The sequence below is a fragment of the Rhipicephalus sanguineus genome, chromosome 7 (genome assembly GCF_013339695.2).
Source record: "Rhipicephalus sanguineus isolate Rsan-2018 chromosome 7, BIME_Rsan_1.4, whole genome shotgun sequence".
Taxonomy (NCBI): domain Eukaryota; kingdom Metazoa; phylum Arthropoda; class Arachnida; order Ixodida; family Ixodidae; genus Rhipicephalus; species Rhipicephalus sanguineus.
The window spans coordinates 68,060,463-68,079,328 of record NC_051182.1 but is presented as its reverse complement, the minus strand read 5'-3'; the positions used below and the strand labels follow the sequence as shown (position 1 = coordinate 68,079,328).

At 48.0% G+C, this 18,866-nt stretch overlaps 1 protein-coding gene across 2 annotated transcripts in view; it reads left to right on the top strand.

The window, feature by feature from the left end:
* The window catches only part of LOC119399504 (uncharacterized), a 35,855-nt gene extending 19,230 nt beyond the window's left edge, over positions 1–16,625 (top strand). For both annotated transcript variants that reach the window (XM_037666306.2, XM_037666308.2), the window contains exons 10-13: positions 539–665; positions 2,036–2,095; positions 10,190–10,429; positions 14,185–16,625. In XM_037666306.2, the coding sequence (XP_037522234.1) occupies positions 539–665; positions 2,036–2,095; positions 10,190–10,429; positions 14,185–14,783 (1,026 nt within the window). In that variant the 3' untranslated portion in view covers positions 14,784–16,625. The remainder of the gene's footprint in view (positions 1–538; positions 666–2,035; positions 2,096–10,189; positions 10,430–14,184) is intronic.
* Positions 16,626–18,866: the final 2,241 nt, after the last annotated feature.

Below are 18,866 nucleotides of genomic sequence, written 5' to 3'. Positions count from 1 at the left end.
AGCGCTTCCGTTCGGTCCGGCGAGCTTCAACGACCGTGCTCTTGCCGTGTTGCGGGGCAGGTGCCTTCGCAGTCCAGCCAGCGTGTCTGTGAAGCTCTACTATCAGTCTTTATAGTTCGCTTGCTATGGAATATGTGTGGGTTGACTTTTTTCACCTTAGCCAGCTGAATGATTCACAAAAGGAAGGTAGTCTATCTACAAAGGGCCTCCTTTGATCAGCCAAATCAAAATTTTACACCTACCATATTGAGTAGTGTCGGGTCTAGTAACCAACGTAGCACAGATTTTGCAGAGTGAAGCACTCAGTGCTCTGCAAGAGATCATCGCAGATTCCACTCACACAGGAATATGCGTAAAAGAATAATAGCTTTGTGGGTGGTACGAAGTGCTCAGTTGTCTTGAAGGATGGCATTTTTAAGCCGAGGTTGTGTGCGCGATGCCCCGCAACATGGCGAGCCCTCCGAGAGAGCAGCACAAGAGAGTGTAGTTGGGGTTTCCTTTGCGTGAGCGTCTCCCGCCTCCATGCGTCACGTTGCAGACCATAATATTTGCCGAGACCAAGCGTAAGGTGGACGAGCTGACGCGCAGGATGAGGCGCGATGGTTGGCCTGCCATGTGTATCCACGGAGACAAGTCGCAGCCGGAACGAGACTGGGTGCTCGGAGGTGAGTTGGCCTCAACGTGTGCAACTTGCCAGTCTGTCTGCAAGGCATGCCTGAACCACTCGCCTCACCCTTGATACTCTTCAAGGTCTCCGACGTGCGCAAGTATCTGGGATGGTAGATGCAGGCGAATAGGTTCAGGGATGCTATCTGTTGCAAGATTTCACATTACTCTGCACCAGATGTGTTAGCATATATACAGCCGGCAGCATTTCTTTTGACCCTGTGCCAAGTTTTAAGTCGTCATACAGTCCCAGGAGGTTGGTTTAACTTAAGCTGTGCCATGTAGGCCTGCATACTTTGAAGGCATCTTGGTGCCAAGTGCGCAACGTTTGCTGAAGGTGATATTTGTATCCCCAACCCAGTTGCTCAAGAATAGTACCCCTAAGCATACCCTGTGGGTCAGTGTTGCCTACCAGATGGAAGCAACGATGGGAGCAAGTTATGTTTGATCAGGCTTTTTCTTAATATCCTTTATTTATTAGGCTTGGATGTTATTGAGAGCACATGCTTGTCTAGGCATGCATTGCAGACAGACTGGGGCTCCACCTTTATGGAGGCATTGGTGTGTTACCGTGCAGCTTTGATGAATAGGGTGACTGCGTTGTGATCTTGGTTTGGTTATGTTTTGCACAAGCCTGTTGTCGACAGGGATAGTGTTCTCTGATGACAGCCAACAGTGTTTTTGGCACTGTGATAAGATAGTGTTCTGAGCACTGTACCACGAATGCCATCACTCGCTGTATGACTACGGTGCCTGGCACTAATACAAAATCTCACAAAAGTGGTTACTCAAGGAAGCAGCGCTCGCTTCTTGGTGAAGGTGGTGCAAAGAAGAAAATAAAGGCGGGACTTGAGGGCAGAAGTAGAGATCACTTTGCAAACCACCCTGCTGTATACTTGCATTCTTGTGTTTCATTTTTATGCTGTTGATAAATCTGTTATTGTGCTAGATAGCTGAGCTTTACCAGCCATTCCCCAGTAGCTTTCAGCAGCAGCAGACTTGTCAAGTGCCGGAACCACCTTTTTTTTGATAGAAATGGTTTTGGAGTGGACGTGTCCAGCAGCTCTTGTACTATTGTTGGTTTAGTTTCCCGTCACTGAGTCTGTAGTTCAGGCGTTGTGAACTCAGGGTCACTTTGGTCGTACCACTTTGAATAGCTTAGACGTTGCAACTTGTTCAATGAATTGGCACCGAGGCACACGATAGTAGCAAAATGCATGGTGTTGAATGGCACATCTGAGTGTTTTGATCTTGAGAAGGACAAATGCTTAGACTTGCAACTAGTCTACTTGCAGCCAGTAGTCAAAGCTTGCTTACCTGTTGTCCCAGTCGACACACAGTCTTAGTTACTGTGCTTTCTCGCGAACAGAGTTCCGAAGTGGCAAGTCTCCAATCCTGGTCGCTACCGACGTTGCTGCCCGAGGATTGGGTAAGTAGTTTGTGAACAGGTGAAGCTACAAGCGCGTGATCTCCTGGTAGGGTTGGGGACTTCAATGCTAACGCATCACGACACAGGAAACAGTTGCGCCCACATGTAACCTGGCTGCTGCAGACTTGACAAGCCACATTGGCAGCAGAGAGAGTGAAATGCAAACGTGTGGCGGACAATGGCGGGGTTGGCGGCGTGGCCGCGGAGCGGATTGGTCGGGCAATCTCAAGACGGCGCCACGGGTGGCTCGTAACCTCGGGATGCACCTTGGCTCATTTGTGGCTTCCCATCAGCTGGCACACACGGTTGCCCAGATTCAAATTTTTAACGCTGGATTGCCCTTATTGCTGTCTTTTCACTGCCGCGTGTTTGGGGGTGGGCGGGGCCTTTTCCTCCCCGTGGTGGTTTCGAAAGCGGCTCTTTTATATTTTCTGTTTCTTTCTCTTTCAGAGGCACCGTAAACAGAAGCGAGCGAGCGAGACGGGATGATCTCGCAATTGCGCATATTGGTGCCTCTGTGTGTACGGCTACCTACGGCCGAGGGCGCGCACACTTACTCGAGACGACCACGGAGCTCACGCCCCCCGCCGTCGCCAGGCGGCGCTGCGGGGAGACTCGGGAGGAAAGCTACCGCCGCCGCCGCTTGTCACGTGGGCGGGACCCGGCCCGGCCGGCCGCTCTGCAGATTTAAAGAACGAATGCGCGAGGCCCGCGAAAACCCCACCGCCTCAAAAAGGTGGCCGAGGGCATCGCCGCCACCGTCTTGAAGCGAGGAGATGGGGGCGGCGCTTCGCCCTCGCCCCTGAGCCGGCCCCACACTGGTGGGCGGGGCTACGCATGCCCCGGCCCGCCCCCGACACTCTCGCCCACCTCCTCTCGTCTGGGGGTGACCCGGCATACCTCCGGGACACGGTTTACTGGCATAGGCCTCAGAGGAGACGCACTGCCTCGGGCCTGGCTTCGAAGGAGCGGCGTCAGTGAGAGGCCTTCAAAGAACCGTCCGGTCGCGCCTGCTTGGCAAACAGTCCCAAGTTCTGGAGTTGCGGGGCGTGTGATGTGCCCCTCGAAACACTTTACAGCTTAATACACGGTAATGATGTTAGAGGGGACCACTAAAGAGAAATAATAATTCAACAGAAGACCCTTTACCTGTGGTTTCGGCGTGAGACTTATGCGCTCATAAGAGAGAGAGGTCTGGCAATGTCTGCGTGCGTCGGCTGGCAGCGGTGAGGTGTGGAGAGCAGCGACGTAGAGGCATTTGCGAGGGCGAAACGGAGGGGGCGGCACGGCAAAAGGGGGCGAAGCGGAGCATCCGTGCCCCCGCCACCCTCCGAGGCCAGGCCCCACCTGCTTCCGCACGACGACAGAGCAGGTAGGGGGGCATGCAACAACCGGCGCCACCCGAGCCCCTCCTCCCGCCACTGCTGTGTCGAGGTGGCCTAACGGCACCCGTATGCCGCCCTGTCTGTGGCGGGTGCTTCTCCACCGATCCCCGGGCTGCCTCCCTCGCACGCCGAGGACGGGAAACCACAGGTAATGACAACGTGGGCTTCCCACTGCGGCCCTTCCCGCCCAACTGCACCTGCAGGCCCGTGCACGGTGGGAGGTGTCCTAGAGTGGAGTGTGGTGCACTGGAGAGCTAGGTGCATTAGGGTGACGCGTTGCGAACATCAGATCTCCTTACTTGCAGCAAACGGTAGAGGCTGCCGACTGCTGCTAGTAATAAATATTTGTAATGAAAAATTCAGACAAAAACCTGGTCTCAAACAGCAACATAGGACTATACTTCAAGAAAATGTGTACTGTAGAAGAATTGAAAGATGGGCCAGTTGGCGACATTTGATTCATTTTCTTTTTCATTATGTTCAAGAAAATGTTTACACTCTGGGGCTTCTGTGTAAACATATTAGGTAGAACATTCTCTATGCTAAAGTGGTGGGAGCTAAAGTTTGATGTCTGAAACCCTGCGGCGTGTGCCTTTTCACAAAACATTAATATCTTAAATTTCTTTTCTTGAAAGCTCAGCACCCACTAGTTTCTTGCGAGAAATGCTATGTCATGCTGAAAACAGGCATGCTATTTGTGATCTGTAAGTACCATGTGCGCAGCGTTAATGAAAAGAAAAGCATGCAAGACACATGGCTATTATTGCTTGGTGACAAGGTAAGCTCCAAAGGGTGCTAGATCTTTCGTAAGGACATAGTCTGGGAGATTGGCACTTGAATTAAATGAGAACTTGATTCATTATATTATGGCTCAAGGGCCTCTTTGATCAGTATATATCAATTTTCTAATCTCTCAAGTTCAATTACATATGACAAGCGCGCTGCAGCCACCTTTGGGCACACGAGAATGTTGTAAGCACATAGCTGCCCTCTTTTGTCTACCTTAAAGGGCCCCAAACCCCCTCCGACATTTTCCCAAACATTTCAAGTAAACAAGCGCATCGCGTGCAGAATGCCGTCGCGATCAACGATGCCACACGCCGCAGCGCTACAGGTCGCGGGCGCGCCACAATTTCAAAAAAAACAATAGCTTCTCCTTTCCGGTCCCCGCCATTCCCGCCACTGACGTGTGACATCACCAGTGAAACTATGACGTTATCAGTTTCGATGCTTGCGATTGGCCGAACGACAACCGACGACTTCCGGTTACTCTGCAAACAGCTGTTCGTGCGCACCTTGCTGTTCTTGGTCGTGTTGCCGCTTGCGAATCGACATCTGCGGCCCGTAAGGGCCCGCTCACGCTAGCGACAAGCCTGCCGCAACGGCGCGGTGCCACAGAACGTCGGCCGTCGCCGCACGCGCGACAGCAGTCCAACTTGCACGGCAAGCTACGCCGGCAAGCCTCCGAAAAACATGGCCGCAGTGCCAAAAGCAGTTGTCGTCCACCTCGAGTCTATCAAGTGGCCGCCGTGTGCTCTGTAGCGTGTAAGCTCCGAACTGATGCTTCCATTTGCTTTAGATTCATGTCCTTAAGCTTCGACAGCAAAGTATTCGTACCGACTCAGCCCCGTTTTGGAGAGCCATACTCAAATAATCGATGCTGTAGGCTTAGCGAGTCGAGAAGGGCGCTTCCGAATGCTCGGAGGACATAGATTACGCGTTTGTTAGTTGTTTCTAATCCTCCATAGCTGGCGCCACTTGACCTGGCGCCAGCTTGGGGACATTTTATTTGGTTTTACGCGACGCTTTCTTTAATGCCGGACAGACTAAAACGCAACCGCCAAGTCGCTAGCGTAATTACACATCCACGCCTTGCGGTTTGATGAGCTCCGTGAACTCATCTCGAGCCGAGGTGGTCTGGCACGGCGTGTTCCCGTACAGGTCCCATCACGTTGGCGATCCTTTGAAGGCATGCGCGCAACACAGGGTCCATACCGGCACGATTCGTAGGGGCACGGGCCGGCACGGCAGCAACAGCGGTTAGTCAACGAACAGTGCACCCAGATACCACACAGAGTTGACGGCGAGCTGGAGCGTCGGAGTCGCCGGAGTCGCGGCAACCGGAAGTAGACGCTGTCTCGAACAGCGCGTCAGCGGTGACGTATGCCACGCGAGATGAGGAGGGGCATTCAGCGAGAAGGGCAAAGCGGTTTTGGAAGAAGGTAACGTAGGAAAGAGGGAAAGAAGCGATCGTCACGTTTCGATCATCAAACGCGTGTAACTCCGCTATTACGGCACCGTTTCGAAAAATTCTCACAGCTACGTGTTCGTTGTAAACTCGAGCACAACTTCCTCACCTCAACTAAATTTCGACCGCTGGGTGGTTTAGGGGCCCTTTAACTTTCCTTAACCATTTAGTGACTGCTACCAAAAATGTTTTCTCATGTTTTTGCTTTGAGGCATCGTATACTTCTGTTTCACCCATGTAAAAAGCATTGCTTGGCACGAAGCAGTGTTTGGACGATCCTTTGCCCCTTCTCCAGCACACCACTTGCCACTCTAGGTCACCTTCGCCGGCCTCAGTGCTGGACTGGATGACAAAAGCCATCAGTCTCTTGGCAGAAAAACTAGCTTAGATGAAAATGTTCGAATTATCGCATACAATGCAATTTGCCTAAGTTTGGCTTTTGTGACAAGCTAGCACCGCCCATGAAAAGTGGTAGTACTGCCACAACAGGAATAGCTTACATAGGTTTAGCCTTTCTAGGTAATAAGTTGGCCAAGTTCGCAATTTTATAGCCTGAAATAGCTTCACCTAGCTAGATGTATTAGACTGTATTTCATGTAAACGTAGCTCTAATTTAGGCATTCTCTTGCTACTGTCGCACAAAAATGCTCATGAACACCTAGTAGAGCCCCAAGAGGAATAGCTTGCATAGGTTCAACCTTTCAAGGCAATCAGGCTGCCGAGTTAACAGCGTTATAAGCGGCATCATCTTGCTAAATGAATTGGACCGTATTTCATCTGAACATAGCTGTAATTTCGGCATTCTCTTGCTACTGTCACAATAACAAAAATGCTCATGAACGCCTAGCGTAGCCCCAACAGGAATAGCCTACATAGTTAAACCTTTCAAGTCGATGAGACTTCCAAGTTCACAACTTTACAGCCTAACGCGTCTTCAAGTTGCAAAACGTGTTTTCTATACCTCTATTAGACCACATTTCATCTAATTAGCTGTTCTCTTGCTACTGTCGCACTAACATGAATGCCCATGAGGACCTAGCGTAGCCCCAGCAGGGATAGCCTACCTTTCAACCTTTCAAGGCAATGAGACTACCAAGTTTACATTGGCTTCAAGTTGCTGAATGCATGAGCTTTACCTATATTAGACCATATTTTGTCTAAAAGTAAAGTAACTGTAATTTAGCCATTCTCTTGCTGCTATCGCACTAACATGAATGCCCATGAGCACCTAGCGTAGCCCCAACAGGAATAGCCTACATAGGCTCAACCTTTCAAGGCAATGAGACTACCAAGTTTACAATTTTACAGCCTGACATGGCTTCGAGTTGCAAAAGGTATTGACCATATTTTCTTTATGTGTAGCTGTAATTTAGCCATTTTCTTGCTGCTGTCACATTAACACGAATGCTCATGAACACCTAGTGGTCACTGTAACATGACCACTGTGTGTTTGCTGTAACGCGAGTCACTGTAACGTTGTGATGCAAGCATTGGATTTCTACTGTTGTTGCTGTAACTAACAATGCTGGTTAGCATGGAGCAAGTTGATTGTAACTGCACACTTATATTGTCAGGCCAATTCTGTAAGCACCTGTGAAGCACAGTTCGCCTTGTAATCTCCACCATATTGACTTGCGCCAGCCAAGCAAAAATAGTTTTCTTTTTCTGTTAGTAGCTAACAGCACCTTTTCAGATTAACCTTCCGCTGCGTTTTTAGTATTATGTTCCCTAAGCTGAATACTTTTAATGCCCATAGAAAATAAGCTTGCATGACATGGTATATCAGAATATCACCATTCACTATTTTATAGCTAGAACACCTTAAAAAGTGAAGCAGTGGCAGCCTGTGAAGACAACCTGAATGTCATGAAATCTTTCAATGTTTACTTTCCGGCGTTTGTTAGACATGGTATAGTGCAAGTCAGCATTTACTTCTAAACTTTCTTCAAATAGGTAGTAACTCGTCCTTGCTCAGACTAACATGGGTAACGGTAGTGTAGCAAGGAATGTTTTAAGTGTAGTACGCTGCATACGCAGGTGCTGGGAAATTTAAATGGTTAATTATTGCAGATGAGATACAGCTCAGACCACTTATAACGTAACCGCTTACAGTGCAGTACCGGCTATAATGCGGGTTTTTCTGACTCCCGTTTACTCTCCCATAGAACTCCATGTATATGCATACCGCTTATTGTGCAGACCCCCGAGATGAAAGACCGGTTATAATGCGGCTGCCGGAACATTCTCAGAGATGAGAGGGTGCGATCGTGCTTCTCAGCGGAGATGCGCCGGCGTGGGAGAGAGCGGCGACGGCATTACAAAGGAGGAGGGGACGCGGAACGAACGAACAGGGAGCGGGGGGAGAAAAATAAAAGGGATGGCTGTGGGGGACAGCAGCCCGGCGCAGGTGCGTGGTGTGAGGAGGGGGAGCGGTTGCGCGGCCGACGGAGAAGTCTTTGCCCCGTTCGGCCGCTTGACATGCGCGCTTCGTCGTTGCTTCGTCGTAGAGCGCAGACATCGCGCGTGCAACCTCGATTCCCCCGCAAGTAACGATGCTTTGAGACGCGATTGAGCTTTCGCCTTTGCCACCAACAGGCGGACTTACAAGCTTGAAAGACTTTTGCAGGACAAGCTTGAAAGACTTTTTCAGGATAGTTGCCGCGGCTGTTCTCCCGATCGCGAACCGAAACTTCGTTTCACGCGTGATGCCCTCGGTTTAGCTCGCGAGTGCGATCTCTTCTACTCCCGATCTCCGTGTTGCCTAGGGCAAGCTTCTCGCGGTGGCATGCCAAGTTGCAACGCGCACGCTAGGCCTAACAAGCGCTAGCTGCCATGTCGGCGGCCGCGGACTACAGAAGTTGCGGTTTGGTGCCGAGTAAATGAAACATTTTGCAATTGTTGCATTTAGAAGGGGTGACTTACTTCTTTTACGAAAACGCGGGCGTGCGTGTGAAACACTCGAGTGGTGGTTTGTGGTCGCCACCGTTTTCGACATCGCGGACGCGCAGTGTGTTACCGCGGCGACTTCCCGTGACGGCGCATTTTATCCGCGTTCGTTATGTCGGGACCGCAGGTCCGCGGACGCTAAAAGTTCAACATTTTCAAATGTAAGCAGATGCAAACTTACGCCCCAGTCGCATGCCGCGATAGTCAGAATCGCGCGCCTGCCTGTTGGTCAGGTTTTGTACACGTGCAACCTTTCAAAAATGTTGTTTTGGTTATAGTGCGGTACCGCTTATAGTGCGGATATTCGCGACTCCGGCGACTTACGTTATAAGCGGTCTATGCTGTACGGCTTTTCATAAAACGGTAAAGAATTTTTTAATTTCACTGCATCGGTAGGAAATAGTGCCCAGTATGCTCTGTGGTATGCTCTTAGTGAATTGAACCCATCACGTATTATACGCTGAAGTGCCGTGAGTAGGTTGAACTTGTAAAGAGGCTCTTAGGAACATCAGTAATAGTTATATCGCATTTTTGTTGTTAGCATAAATTTAGTAGCATTTATTTTCCATTTTGTTTCCCCTATCCCACTTTCATCATAACTGCCACAACAGCTTGATGGCCTAGCATTAGTCGTGTTTTAAATTGGAACTTGCACGAGTGCTTCTCTTGCTGTCCACATGCATTTTGCTGAAGCAGGGTAGTTTTTTTCGGGATCGGTTATTCGGCCGAGGTCGGGTGTATGTATGTAACAGTCTACTGGAAGGCTTGGTTTGTAGGCCTAGGTTGCTGTTACAAAATACGAACTTCAGAGCAAAGTTCTTAATTAAAAGATGAAGATTGCACCAATTCAAAGGTAAGTAGTTGGCCAACATTTTGCAGCTTCTTTGGGACATCGCACGAAAGTAGACGGGGTGCACACGCATTAGATTTCTTTGGAAGGAGCACATTGTTAGCTGCGCTTTCGTGCTGTTTGTCGCGAAAGCCAGGGGACTGTGAATGTAGAGACGGTCAATTCGTTCGAGGCAGACTATGGTGCTCTGGTGGCTATATTCTTGTCGGGTAAACGATAATTGCGCTGTTGGGAGATCATTAATATGTTGCAATGTAATGTCCTGAAGTAGCATGGTCCTTGCTCCGCTACCATGTTGCTTTCATGTCATTTAAGACGTACTAAAAGTCAGCCGAAGATGCAGGGACAAGCTGCACCATTAACCTCGTGAAGTGGTTAGTTCACGTTTTAGATCCATGCACGTAAATATTTTCAAGTAGGATATTAACGCTGCTATGTAATAAGTTAGATCTCTACATCTACGGTAATACTTGTGCTGTATTACAATCAGGTTTGGCTAGTTGAGAGGTCAGGTTCTTGCACTGTCTAGACTTCAACAGTGTTTGCGAAAGGTGCACTATTGGATTAAGAGGGGAGAAAAAGAGGAAGCATGCTGATCTCGCCCCTCTGGCCCTGTTCCCCTCCCCCCCTCGGTTTCTCCCTTTCCCGGCGTGTGTGCATAACAGATGTGGATGACATCAAGTTTGTCATCAACTACGACTACCCGAATTGCTCGGAGGACTACGTGCACCGCATCGGGCGGACGGCCCGCTCAAACAAGACTGGCACAGCGTACACCTTCTTCACGCCGGGCAACTCCAAGCAGGCCCAGGAGCTCATCTCGGTCCTCAAGGAGGCCAACCAGGTGGTCAACCCCAAGCTGTTCGAGATGTTCGAGATGTCCCGCTCCTACGGAGGACGCGGCGGTGAGTCTGCTCTCACGCATGCGAGTGCTGCTCGTTGGATGTTGTTGAGCTGCAAACAAACAAGGGCAGAAGAGAGAATTGCGGGTGTTTCACTTCTTACTGTAGGCGGGGCATAATTCAGGACCTTTGACTGCCCATTTAAGGGGAGACGCGGGTCTTGGAACGGCCAAAATTGGTCAAAAAATCGATTTTTCGCAAAGCTTATTTTCGAGGCGTTTGTACTTCTGAGCACCTACTCTCAAATTGCTAACGCTAAATTCGGTCGGGAAACGCGATAAAATCGGCTTTCAAAGCACCCCGGCAGCACTAAAATGTCCCCAAAAGGACGAAATTTGTTCGAACTTCCCGCGCGCACCATGAGCGTTGCAGCGGGCCGAGCGCCGCCATCTTGGGCTAGATTTGAAGCTGTTTTCTTTGTGCACATTTTGCGCCATCTCAAAATGGCGTCGCTCAAGCAGAACGGCCGCCGTCGCGAGTTTTCTCAAGGTCGTTTCCAGGCCACTGATTGGCTCTCACGCGGCGCGCTTTTCAAGCGCGCCTTTCCGAGTCTCCCATTGGCTGGCGCGACCGACACGTCATTTTTTTTTCTTTGTGTTGGGTTCTCCGCCGTGGCTGTCCATTTGTGTGCGCCTGCTTTTGCGATCGTGCGTGTTTCTCGACGGACCGTGTTTCCACTTTGTGCCGGTAGTTTTTCCACGCGATCGAGGTGCCTGGAGACTCTCGTCTGAAACCATCGACGCAACGAGCTTTTGGAAGCCATAAAAAACGGGCTTGGAACAAGAAGGCGCCGGCTACAAGTGCACCGTCGGCAGCGGAGTTGGAGTCGCAGCCGGACCCTTTGGATCTGCCGGGAACTTCAACTGACGACACCGTGGGACCAAGTTCGACTAGCGAAACACTTCGGGTTGATGCCGCGTACTACTCAACGGCGGAGCAGGCGCAGCGAGTTGAGAGATCGGCGCAAACGAAGACCGTTCTGTCTGGAAAGTCGGCTACCCAGCGCAAGTTCGACCTTCTTGGAGTCAGCGCGGAGTGCCAGACCGGTGACGCCGGGACCGATTTTTTGCTCGTCGATATGAAAGTTTTGAATAACTTTTTTGCACAAGCGAAGTGCGACAAATGTGACGCAAAAAGTCTCAGCGTGAGGAAGGCAACGGACAAGGAGTACGGCCTTGCGGTAAAGCTTATTTTTTCTTGCAGCAGTTGTGATTTCGAGAAGAAGCAATTTTCTTCTCCGAGAGTGAGCGGAACTGCCACCATCACTCCCTTCGAAGTCAACATGAGGGCCATGAAGGGGATACAGATGATAGGCAAAGGTGTTACTGCCCTTTCAGACTTTTGTGCGTGTATGAACCTTTCGCACCGAGGCTTGCACCACAAGAAGTTTCAGGGACACCTAAAAAGTTTAGTGAAAGCCTGCGAAAACACAGCGACTGAAAGTGAAGCTGCTAGTGTGGCAGTAATAAAAGAGCTGTATACAGATTACAGGGTAACATGCTGCCTAACATCTAGAAGGTTCTTCCTAAAGACTGAAAAGACATGAGCAGCCAGTCGCTTGAGCCTCATACCCCATGGCTTTTCCAGAACCCCCCAGCCGCTTGTCATGGTGGGGTTTTGATCATGCTTTGCACATTGGAAAATTTTTTTAGATATGATTCCTTGGGTGGAACAAGACACTTTCTGTTTTGTTTTGAAGGGAAACAGATGGGGAACATGTGAATAAAATTTAATGGTTAAAGGTTCCTTTCATAAATTTATACAGTGCGTGTCAAACTTCAAACGCGATTTTCTCAGCTTCACATTTTTTGCCAAGTTGACCAGCCTTACGGATCTTTTCATTATGTTTTTGTAAGGTAATTTTGATAAATTTTATACCGTTGAATTCGTAAGAAATAGGACTGTGGAGCTATGCTATTTTCTTGTGGCTAAGATGAACATATGAAATTTTGTGAACAATAATGTGAGCTAATTGCATTTCAAGATTACACAGTGTCAATACGATTGAAAGTTCTTATATGATGATATATCTCAGTGACAATATAAATAGCATAGCTCCACATGGCAGGTCTTTGGCTACAGCTGCATCTTAAACAGAACCTAAAAATACTGAGGGAAAGTGTCTTAATGACCCGTAAGAAATTACCTAATTAGATTTTACTTATGCTCTCACAATTTGATAACTAATTGAAGTACATGAAAACTAATTATATTTTTGAAATCAGGAGGAAGAAATACATATACACAACCAATTTCATTACAATATCTCCAATAATAAAACTTTTCATTTCGAGACCAGTGTCTCCCCTTAAACACGACGGAAAGTTGGCCGAGTTGGTTCTGTTTTACGTGAAGAAGTGCGAAGAGACTGCCACAAAAGAAAGGTGGGAGACTTTTATGAAAGTCGTTTCGCACCTTTTCAAGTATGCTCATATAAAGTAGAAACCAGTCACTACATTCCCAGGCGCTGTGTTTTTCTGGCTGCTGCATCGTTTATGGCCAGTCCCAGCATAGCTCCCATAGGATCCACTGTACAGTAGGCTCTCGATAATTCGTATTTAAGGGACCGCTGGATTTCGTTTGAATTATCAGAAGTTATTATAAATACGACTCGGGGCAACATACCAAGTTGTGTTGTAATGTTTATTGTTTCTCAGGGCCGCAGCAACGTTGTAGAAAGCTCTGCATGACTGCCAATAGTGTTTTTAGATGTCGGCAATCATACTGGTACTCCTTGTTATACAGTGCGTGTGTTCATGAGCAATTAAGGGACAAAATGTACTGTGTCTCGTGACAGATGGTAGCCCCATCCCTATTTTTAGGACGCTTTTCTGCATGACACCAGCGCACTGCGGTGAAGGTGACCTGAGAAGCGTTCGGAAGAATTTTTTCTAAGGGGCTGGTTTATATATTACACAACCAGATGAATCGAACAAACAACTAGGCCAAGGAAAGCATAGAGAATGTTAATTGTTGTCCTTAAATGTAGTGTACTAATTGTGACGTAAATTGAAAGTGCATGAAAAGTCACCCTTTCTGTCGGTGGGATTTCAACTCACAACCTTCGAATGATGCGTCGGATGCTCTACCAATTGAGCTACGACGAAAGGCACTTCCCCGTCCATTTCGTTGGGTATATCTGCGCATGTAATCCCTGGAAGTGTTAGCCAGCGCCGCTAGTAGCCCAGGCGGCGAGTGTGGAACACTCTTTTTGCCAGAAGGTGTCACATGGCATGCGAGTTTTGCACGAGACAGCAGCTGACCAATAAACCCTCGTATGCTAATGTAAGGCATTAAGTCTGCCGTGCATGGCGAGGCAGACTTAATTATTGAGAGTCCACTGCATTTGCATTGCGCATTCAGGACACTACACTTGCAGATTACATTATGTCTAGCATACTAACAAACAACCTTTCGCGTTACTTGATATATATGCTTGAAAAAAATGTTGTGAGAAACGATAAAGCTAGTGGAACATGTTGGATCTGTGGCACGTGCTTTAATTGCCAACATTCAACAGTATTTTTATTTCTGGCGTGAGTAGAATGAAACTGCAGCAGTGTGTTGCTACCAACAGATAGTCTTTTGCACAGCAATGTTGGTCAGTCCCGATAGGTTCATTGTGATGTGTATTTGTAAAGAGTAATAGGAAGAGAATAATTGTAGCTGTCTGCAGGTCCAGTTATACCGGTTGCTGCATCATTGAGATTTTGCAACATACTTTAAAGATGGCACTCGCATTCTTAATTTAATTGCAGGTCGCAACCGCTGGCGCACATCAGGCGGTGGCGGACGTAGAAATGACTATGACGATGACAACCGCCACGGAGGGCGTCGCTACGCCACCGGGGCCAACGCCTACAACCCGGGCAACAACGACTACACCACCTCCAACAACTCAGACTTGCCCAACAGCAACTACGGATACGGCATTTCAAACTCGAACCAGTCCTCGCACCAGTCGTCCCACCAGCAGTCGCACCAGCAGTCGCACCAGAACTCGCACCAGCAGTCGCACCAGAACTCGCACCAGTCATCCTCCCACAACAACCACCACAGCAACTCGGGCCCATCGTCCGGCATGGGCAGCGGTGGCGGAGGCGGCGGATCGATGATGGGAATGACGTCTATGGGACACATGGCTCCCATGACGCCCATGATGGGCCACATGATGCCCGTCATGCACATGTCCAACGGGCAGTCGTACATGATGGCACCCATGCAACAGCAGTCCGGAGGGCAGCAACAGTCTTCGCAGCCGCAACAACAGTCCGGCGGTCAGCAGCTTCCCCACAGTCTGTTGGGACCACCACCGCCGCCCCCACCACCGCCGGGCGTCACCAACGGCGCGTGGTAGAAAGCTGTCATTCTGCGAGCTGGACTCTTTGTTTTTATTTTTGACCTCTTGGTTTTTAGATCTACGTGCAACATTAGGGACAGCTGCGGTGGCGCCGGTTTGTTGCGTTCAGTACACCCCAATGATTATCTGTAAAAACGAGGCAACTGTACTTTGCGTTTTATTTAAGATCCCCAGAAAGAGCAGTTGTGACGCGACAATAGGGAATGCTTTCGTCTGGCAGTCCTGTCTTTTTTCGTGACCAGAATCGACAGTTGGGTTTGGTGGTTCTCAGTTGCGGCTTTGTGTGAGATGACAGTGAAGCTGGGAGCATCAGTACAACCACTGCTCTGTCACTCCTGAAACGAGTGATAGCTTTGAGATGAGGGAGTTCGCTTTCCTTTTTATCCGAAATATAAGAGCACACTTGAGCTGAGTGTAAAAGCTAGGTGTGCCAGAGGTGGCTAGACAGGTATCCATAATGTTGATGCCGAGCTAAAATAGCAAGCCTGCATTTCATCACTGGCAGAGTTCTTCGAAAAGACAGTAGAAGGGCCACCACTGCTGTGCATGCTCACAGCTTGAAGGCAGCACTGGTGTCAGCTGGTGTTAGTAAGCAACACGCATGTGTTGCGACTTTCTTGTTCCTAAATGAAGGAACCTAATTTACAAGCACGACCCTGTGAGATCTCGTGTATTCGCCGCCACATTCATAAAGAGGAGTTTGTCATGTAGAAGCGCGGTAATGGCTTTTGTCAACCTTGCAAATCCTCAACCTTGCATTCACTTATTTTAATGCGCTGGATTACGTAGCGGTTCTAAAAGCGACACCTGCAAATACTATCAGACGATAACCGCTTTGCTCGAAAGTTTCTTGGTTTCCATATCTTTATGCTTTTCGTGTTCTCCACACCTCCTTAAGCCACTCTGTCGGCGATGTCACTTGCTACAGACAAAATCGTGGCTGAAGATGACACATCTACAGGGTATGCACACTTGGCCTTTGTTTCCGATTCGGTGTCACTCATCCCAAGCATCTCGACGTTACGGAAACACTGAAGTGTCTGAAGCAATTGTCACATTGTTTGCAGCGTTACGTTCATCTTATATCATTTGCACAGGTTTGCAGTCGGCGGTTGTCCTTCAGTAACAACAGAAAGCATGAAAGTTTTCTTTCTGTACACCTATGCCGCTTGTTTATGCAATGCATACCTCCCTTTTTATCGTTACAAACCATATCTGTCTAGTAATGAATGTTTGTCATACATACCCAGTTTTTTAAGAGGTGTCTTCTTTTTTTTTTTTTTTTTTTCAGTTTGCATAGCACAATCTTTTTTTACAAGCTTGGAACATAAGCATTTTCTTTACGAAAACGTGAACTGTAGTGTTGTTCTATTTGTTTATTCTCATTTGTGGTGAGAACAGCAGTTCAAAATAATAGTATCCCCCCCGGTGCCATTCAATGCCTGCATTTCTCGTGCTGGCAGTTAAAATATAAAGCCCACCAATTTTAATAGCAAATGCACTGATTCATAAGACATGTCATCGTCACTGGCTTCGTCAACCAACATTTTATCACCTAATGTGTGTGCATATTTAGTCATTCAAAATGTAAGCCTCGTTTCATTGCTGCATGCACGTTTTAAATGATCGTGCAACTATGAGAATTGTGAAACATGGTGTAGTTTTAGTGTGACGCCTGCCGGTGTTCTTCGGATTTAAGTATTTGTCTGTTTATGTGAGCCACTTCCACAGCTGTCAACGTTTCTTTTTTTCTTTTCCCCCCAAGCAGGCTGCTCCCTCTGTAACCCTTTTTATAACCAGTGAAATTGGCGCAGGAAATAAAACATGTTCTTATTGTAATTTCTGTCTCTCTATGGTATTGTCTGTGGTGCTCTTCTTCAGAGGAAGTTGTAGCTTGTGGAAGCCGTTGACTGTCGCAGCCATGGTAAATAATTATGACCCTTTCTTTTCGTAGCAAACAGTGCATGTAACACGTACAGCCATGATCTTTGTAGCATTCTGGTTGCATTCCATCCTTCACGACGGAGCTCTACTGTTACATACGGAGTTAGTTTTTACAGCAGAGCTGTTAAGCTTTTCATTATGCTGTGCAGAGCAGAAAAAAACTGCCATCATGACCTGGCATGTGCTCTCTTTACCTCTCGAATGAATAAACCGCGCAAAAGAACGAGGACGAACAGAAGAAACAACAGACAGCGCTGTGGTCTGTTGTTTCTTCTGTTCGTCCTCGTTCTTTTGCGCGGTTTATTCATTCGAGATGGAATCACACCAACTTGCCCAGTTAAACGTTCTAATGTGCTCTCTTCGTCCTTTTCTTCATCTTCTGCTTGACTCCCAGAACACTTGCGCCGATTGTCTGGCGTGGGATGCAATAATTCTTATGGGCGAGACACGAGTACAGAAAGAAAAAGATGGAAGACTGAGGGAAAAACAGGAGCAAGAAAATGCGAGAAAGAGAAAGAAACAGAGAAAAATAGAATTAAACAGAGAAAAAAAATATATAAACAGAAAGAGAGAGAAATAAGACTGGTTGCCCAGCTCCGCACTTCCTTCAGGCTTGGCACTACTAGTGCAAAGGTGTCTGAAAGGGGCCCTGGAGCACTTAGCATGATTGGAAAGCGCTCCCAATCGGTACTCGAAGGCTCCCGAGAACATGTGAGCCGAACATTATAGCACAGTACACGGCCTGGAATTTACAATACAATTGATTCATAAAGTCTGCTAGAAATCGCTCGCTCTTCTCTCGACAAATGATGCCATAAATCGGAAGTCCACGGCCGTAGGCCGACTTGAGCATTGTGAGCTGCATAGTTACCGTGGCCACCGCAAGATGCCGCCACGTGTGCGTGGTCACACTGAAAGTAAGCCGTGCGTTCGAAGAAAAAGTGCTCAAGGTCATGACAAGCGGACATAGCTTCTTGCCAGCTTCTCATGCCCCACCCCAACGCGCAGCTTTCAGCGCGCTCGCTGGTATGAAGGAGAGAGAAGGTGCTTATAGTGCGAGACGAGTCCCTGTAACTCCTCTCGTACTTGACGGATTCTAAAAATTCTTACGGCAGTCAATTCATAAGGCAATAAACCCCTATAAGAAAGCCATTCGATGATTACTTGACAAATGTGTCGCAGGGCCCCCTTTAATTTTTTTTGCACTGATAGGAGCTTGACAATTGAAACTGCTGTAGGTGACAGCAAAAACAGGATTTGCGCATTCAAATAAATCGCCATTCCAGCCACGCGAAAATGGATGCTCTGCAGTTCTCCATGTGGAATCGAGGCGAGTTGGCTGAGAACCAAGGGGTGCAGTTTTTTTTTTTAGTCGCAATCGGACAAAGCGAACACATAAATGAGGCCAAAGGAAAACGAATAATGATAGAAGTTACTTTTAGTTTTTGTTTAAGTGCAGCTAAAGTAAATGAAGATACATCTTGCCACCACTCGTAGCTGAAACTACAATCTCCTTGTCTGGCGCTATGGTGGTGCCTGCGTCCCCATACTTTTTATTGGGCGCAGGTATGCACAGTTTAATCCTAGGTGTGTGGGCGCCACTCATGGTGTGGTCTGTGTGATACAGTTTTGTTGCACTGCATTGGCTAGACTGGCCAATGTATTCATGACTAAGGGAAGGATTGGTTGGTATCATATCTGTCTTTCTGATGTGGCACAGGTCTATATGTGTTGTGGTTTGTGGACACAAGAATTTTGAGTAAAGCCCTTGACAAGGTTGCCTGAGAGTTAGCATAGGCATTTCACTTCATGCAAAAAAAGAGTGCTGCATGTAGTTTGTCTCTCGATAACCATTCATTGCGTGAGCCTTGTTCAGAGATTGCATTGTTGCCATTCACTGTGTACATGGTCCCCAAGTTTAATTCACTGTAGGTTTCCTGCAATAAAATCAGCTGGCAGCTAACATCTATCCTGCTTGTGTCTTGTTGCACTATTCTTTAAGCATTCCACTTACAAGTGTGGAGAGTGATGTTACCACACTTACTGCATAGTCCTGTAGCGCTGAAAATTGCAAGAAGGCACCACGGTGCCCTTAGTGTGCCTTATTTTCATCAGCAACATCTCTTAACATAACTT